Source organism: Melanotaenia boesemani, chromosome 17, assembly GCF_017639745.1.
Source record: "Melanotaenia boesemani isolate fMelBoe1 chromosome 17, fMelBoe1.pri, whole genome shotgun sequence".
Classification (NCBI taxonomy): domain Eukaryota; kingdom Metazoa; phylum Chordata; class Actinopteri; order Atheriniformes; family Melanotaeniidae; genus Melanotaenia; species Melanotaenia boesemani.
In genome coordinates this window covers 9,143,746-9,150,147 of record NC_055698.1, presented here as the reverse complement: position 1 = coordinate 9,150,147, position 6,402 = coordinate 9,143,746, and the positions used below count along the sequence as shown (strand labels likewise).

The 6,402-nt window shown below is 39.3% G+C and overlaps 1 protein-coding gene across 1 annotated transcript; it reads right to left on the bottom strand.

The window, feature by feature from the left end:
* Positions 1–1,319: 1,319 nt before the first annotated feature.
* Positions 1,320–5,272, bottom strand: rpl14 (ribosomal protein L14). The gene is made up of 6 exons (XM_041967120.1): positions 5,127–5,272; positions 4,480–4,581; positions 4,299–4,393; positions 2,330–2,429; positions 1,660–1,713; positions 1,320–1,415 (listed from the first exon to the last, which is right to left on the bottom strand). Exons 1-6 carry the CDS (start codon positions 5,127–5,129, stop codon positions 1,356–1,358), a joined length of 414 nt encoding a protein of 137 aa, XP_041823054.1. The 5' UTR covers positions 5,130–5,272; the 3' UTR covers positions 1,320–1,355.
* Positions 5,273–6,402: the final 1,130 nt, after the last annotated feature.

Sequence of the window (6,402 nt, the reverse complement as noted above, 5' to 3'; positions counted from 1 at the left end):
TCTGGTGTCTGTGAATGACGCTCCATGTTCACTGCGCATCTCTGACGTCAGAACTACGCTTAGAGAACGGCGTGTTTTCAGGTTCATGATAACACAGATATATTTATTTATTATCACCTAAGCCGTGTTTATATGTGAAGATTCACTATAAATATACTTTAGAAGAGAGCAGAGGAAAAACTATTTTTCAGTCTTATTGAGAACAATGGATCATTAAGAGCGTTTGTTCTTAAAGGAAAAAATAACGACAGTCTACTTTGCGGTTAGCTCAACACTCCTTCTTTCTCAGCCACGTTTTCCAGGCTGTTCGTTGTGGTAGAGACAGAGGGTGTGTGCGTGTGTGTGTGTTGGCATTGCTCTGTGTCCCTGTTCTCTGCACTAAACCACCTGGCCAATGTTCAAATGTGCTGTTATGCAATATTTACCAGCTCTGCTCTGAGATATGAAAAGGAACCTGTTTAGCTGGTAATATTTTTCCACCAATACGGTTTATTTCAATCAGATCAAAGCTGAAGGCACTCCACAAAATCTTTTTAATTAACACCCTTTAAGTTGGCTATAACTCATTTCTGTTTTGCCACAATTATGAGTGTACAACCCTTCATATTTTTATATGTCTAATCTCTTTAGTGTATGTCTAAACAAAGAGTTTAGACATACACACCTCTTATGTATAAAACCTGTCATCTTGTTTTCCGACAAAGGGAAAACGCTGCATTATTAGCCAAGGCTGCCATCTAGTGGTTAATATCAAAATGGACACGCCACAGTCAAATGTGTGATCATATGGAACATGTGAAGGTGCTCCATCAAATTTTGGATATATTTTTGTTCAGATCACATTCATTCGGAGTAAATCAGGAATTAAACAAATTGAATACTGTGTTGATGAACTAAGACATCTACAAACACTAGCTTAATGCCCTTTGCTTATTGGAAAATTATGTTATGGCTTTAAACTGCTATGTAAACATTTTAGAGTTAGCAAATTAATTTTATCCGACTTAGTACCAAAAATACTTTCTAAAAACCTAAAAACAAAGCTCAGTCATTTCATTTGTAGATAAAACTAATAATATTGAGCTTGTTCCATCATTTCTGCCCATGCCAGGTCCAAACGAGGAACAAGTGCAGGTAAGAAGCAGCAAAGATCATTTCTGATTTTTATTTACTCTCAATAAGCCTCAAATGCGTTACCATGGTAACGTACCACAAAAAAGCATTTCTCTCTGAACAAACTGGAGTATGCTGTAGCACTGATGTATGTGCTGATTTTTGAGATACAGAAAATGATGTGGAACAGATAAAGGAGACAGAAGACTGATCAAAGAGGAAATTTATTTTGTGAAAACTGTTCATTTCTTAGCCGCTTCCTTCTGGAGCTTCTTCACCTCATGCTTGATGATCTTGTTTCTCTGCAGGAAGAAAGAAGTGCATAAATTACTACTGTGGCAATAAAATCTGACCCAACAACTCCTGAAGTCGTCTGAGGTCAAACCTTCCACATAGATCGTGACAGATAGCAGGATCTACCTCCACACTTTTACAGATGTTTGTGCTCTAATCAAACAAAATAAAGCTCAACATATTTTGCTTAGCCATGTGTCTTGCATAAATAAATTCTCTGAGTGAAATGATTGGCTTTTCTGTTGCACTTACCATCCTCTTGGCCTTCATCACCTTGAAACGGTCGAAGTCAGACATCTTGGCCCGCTATAAAGATAATCAGACAAAAAATAAAGTCAGCAATAAACCCGGGAGGTTCATTTTTTAACTCAAGACAAGTTCTGAAAGCTGTCATAGAAATGATGAACAGTTGCATTAATGTGCAACTAAAAAGGTGGAGAAAACCATCTAAATGTAGTACAGGTAGTAACGACAGACTGATCATAAATCTAAAAGGTTTATTCCATTATCACATTTACAAGACATCATCAGTTCTCTTCTGTTCAGCAATTAATTTAATTATTTTAAAAAATCCTGCAATAAAAATTTCTTTGTAGCTTTAAGTTGCTGGACAAATAAAATGCAGTCCATTTGTTACCATGTTAGGAAACATGATTTTTTTTTTTTTACAAAGGAGCCAAATTGTGTTTGACATGGAAATTAAACACCATCTCTACCCACAGAAGGCTTTTAAACGCCACATTACATTTCCATAAATACACAGCAGTAGTTCAGTTCATGTCAAAACAACCACTTTGGCTTGGTCAAGAATAAAACAGCTCTAGTACGGATAAATCTCAAATCAATGTTACACTCACTCGTCCAACGCGAATGAAGAAAAAGCTTATTTATTGGAAACCAGAAGCTGTAATCAAGCCTTTACCTTCTGTCTTGCCTCGATCTTCTTGGCCCAGCTGCTCTCTGACCACTTCTCGTTGATTTGGGCCTTCTCCCAGGCTTTCCTCACAAACTTCTGGCGGGCACTGTGAAACATCACAAACAGAAAGTACTAAGTATTTGCATCTTTGAAGACATTTTTCAGAAGTAAAGCATTAAATATTAAGTTTCACAATCAGTGGCAACATGTGGAAACAAAAAAGGTTTAACAGCCAAACTGCACCAGCCAACAAAACACTTCTAAACTCAGTTTAGTCCAAAAATGGTCTGAGAACATTAACATAGAAGGAAATATAAAATAACTTTAGTTATTGGTGTGAGGCTGTTGGAGCTTCTGTTGTTGAACATCCTCTTTAAAAAAAACCTCACATCCCACTTAAGCTACTAGACTTCTTTTTCATGGTAAAAAGCCTAATGACATTGATCCAATACATACAGAATAGGTGTGAACCACGATGCAACAACTTTTATTCTAAATGGATTTAACCCACAAACACTTAACAGATATCTCTGTTAAGTTTACTGAACAGACAACTCCAGCTTAAACTTTGACTCTCCATTTACTATCATAATGGTGAGCCAACATCTTAAATCCACTAGTAAATCAAATTAAGAACCACAAATTCTATTCCAGTCATTTAGCAGACACTTTTCTCTAAAGCAACTTGAACACAAACAAGAAATCAAGCAGGGGGCATCATAGTTATGTTGTAGTCAGACGAGTCCAGTTGGACACAGGTGCTGTCTTATAGTGCTAGAGGCAGTGCATTTTTTTCCTCTCTTTGTTCCCCTTCCCCCCTCCCTATAATTCGCCCTTGTTTAAATACAAGCTCAAGATTTCATCGCACAATATAACCTTGGGTGCAAGTACACGCAGCTTATTCAGTGCTGAGTTGAGCCAAAGAGCTGGACAGATCTTTCTAACTCATTCCAACCAGTAGAAGAGTTTAGCTAAGTGTGGAAATGCTCCTTAAACAGCCGAGTCTTTAGTTTGCTCGTAAAAGTGGATAAGGACGCTGCAGATCGGATAGAAATCGGTAGATTGTTCCACCTCTGGGGGAACAGAGGAAAAGATTTTAGCTACCCTATGTTGTGGTGGGAGCACTAGGCGTCTTTAACTGGCAGAGCGTAACTGTCAAGAGGGAGTGTAGCTCTGGATTAAGGAGTGAAGGTAAACCAGAGCCGTTTGGGTTATTCTTTTGTAAGCCAGAAGCAGAGCTTTGAATTTGATGCGTGCTGCAACTGGAAGACAGCGAAGTGCGACTAGCAGCAGAGTGACATGAGCTCTTCTGGGCTGGTTGAAGAAACAGACGTGCTGCTGAATTCTGGATCATCTGCAGAGGTTTAACTGAGCATGCAGGCAGGCCAGCCAGTAAGGAGTTGGAGTAGTCAATGTGTGAAATGACCAGAGCCTGGACCAGGAGCTGTGCCGTGTATTCTGTCAGGTAGGGTCTGATCCTCCTGATGTTGTAGAGAGCAAATTATCATCATTCTCTGCAGGCGGTTGACAGAGAACAACTACAGAACTTAACTGAAAAAAAAAAGTTGAACAGCCTGAATCTGGAGGTATTACAGCCAACTTCATTTGTGCGATGCCAATAGCAAGTCAACTAATCTAACCATCGTGTGAAGATCATATTCATCAAACTGCTGCAGTCCTGGTTTAGCCAACCTTTTGCATGATTAGAAATAACCACTTTTGAATTATAATAGCTAACAATCATGACACGAGAATCATATAAACATTTGGCCAGTTTGTTGATGACAACTTAAATTAGGTCAGCTGAACAGTTTTAATACATGATGTATTGGAGCATAGTGACAATTAATACTCTTAAGGACATGCAAGGCGCAATGACACTATCATGTACAATCCTGTACAGTGAAATAAAAAGATGATTTTTAGTTTCATGTCATAAATGTATCCTGTTCAGATTCGATATTTTTACAATCACCTGTGGGGCACTTTGATGACGTAGTCTGTGAGCTGCATGCACTTGAAGGGCATGGACTGCCTCCTCACTCCTGTGCAAGGACCATCAACAAGAGCCTGGAAAGACACATAATCTCAGTCATCATCATCAATTGGAAACCATGACCACTGCTGAGCCCCAAAATTTTTGTAAGACTACTCACCCTATTTTGGTCAATAACATCTACAATGGCCACCAGCTTGCCAGCGTAGGGTCCGAAAGAGATGTAGGCAACACGGCCGATCTCAACGAAACGTGTGAACACCTGAACAGGGGAACACATCAGATTATTGATTACAAAATGAGAGGGGCGTGTTGTGATGATAGTGGTACAATCGTCATTTAAAATATAAATTTTATTTAAAACTGATAACATTAGACCTCGGTGTTGGGGGCTAAGAAACAACTTGTAGCGGGTATAAATATAGCAGCTACTAGCTAACGTCATGTAGCATGTTCCTAACGCAAAACGGGCCGTAGACACATTAGAACAAAACATAGGACGGCGATAGTAAAAGCTACGATGATGGCATGCTACTGAAAACGACTGATACAGTAAACATCGTCTGGAAGTGACAGTCGCGCAGGATTTTGGCCTACACCGCCTCATAGACCACGTTGTGCGCGGCCAGTTAACCGACAAGACCTACTCGTCGGCAAACCCCTATATGGACGTACGTGACTCTGTTTAAACTGACAGCGTGTACGTTTATGAAAAATTTAGCGACAGATGAGGTATTTGTTGTATTGTAGTCAGATTAATAACTAGAAATTCGACTTCACAATCAACAGCTTTCATGGCGAACTCACCATGATGGCAGTCCGGGAGCAAAAAGGACTTTACAGCTTCCGCTTGGCGCACATACGACTTCCGCTTTCACGGTGCACATGCGCACCGTAAAAGAGGTGAATGTCTATGGGCCAGACCATATATCTACAATAATAGTATTGATATCAATGGTTGGCCCTCGCTGTCTGTCAAAAAATGTTCCGCAGTTGTGTTTTCGGGTTATTTTCCGCCTAAGTGTTGCCTTCAGGGGAACTATATCTGTATCATGATGTGTGTACTAGCCCACAGAAAGTGCCTTGCCCTCCCAGTCCTCATCTGTACGACTTCCATTTATAAATGATTTTATAACAAAGCTTTGCAGGTCCTAGTCTGAATAAGAAAGAAATTCTAGTTAAGATCCAAGTAGGCTATGGCAGTTTATAATTGGGGTTGATTTCAACATTTTACCAATACTTTCAAGCCAATTAAACTATTTGAAGCAGAAGTTTACATGAGGCAGCCTGGTGCATGGTTTTTACCAGAGCTACATAATTCTGTTCTATGAAGGCTACGTTCCAACAGGTTTTCAATGTATTCTTGCTATAACACCTAAATCAAATTAAATTGGTCTATTAGCCTATAAAGTTTCTCACAGTGACTTAATAATTAGAGTCAGGTGTGTTGGAGCAGGGATATACATTGAAAATTTGCTGAATCACAGCCTTGGCACCGAATTGTGTAACCCTGGTTTATACCTAATCGACGATGTATGAAGATTACTTTATCACAGTTGTGGGAAACCCTGGTCCTCTTGGGCTGCGGTCCTGCACGTTTACCATGTGTCCCTGCTTTAACACACCTCATTCAAATCAAATCCATCCAACAGCCAATCGAGTTCTGCATGGTGACTCATTAATTTGAATCAGGTGTATTGGAGCAGGGACACATGGAAAACTTGTAGGACGAGGGCCAAGATTCCTCACCACTGCTTTATCAAATTTTACATATCATTAACATTTAGTGTCTTTATAGTCCATAGGCCAGAGCCCAAAATTTCACTTGCTGGTACCACAAAACTTGTGATTTCTTAAAAGATCCATGTCTGTAGATGATATTTTGGTATGATGTTTCTATGATAGATAGATGCCTCCTCTGATGACAATGTGTTATCAGGTGTTTACTGCATATATCAGAATTATCAGCTTGTCATCATCTACAATTGTATGCATTAAAATCTTATTACATTACCATCTCTTAAGTGCAGCTAACTTCTCATGAGCATATCTATTATAGTTAACATCACCATAAGCAAATGTA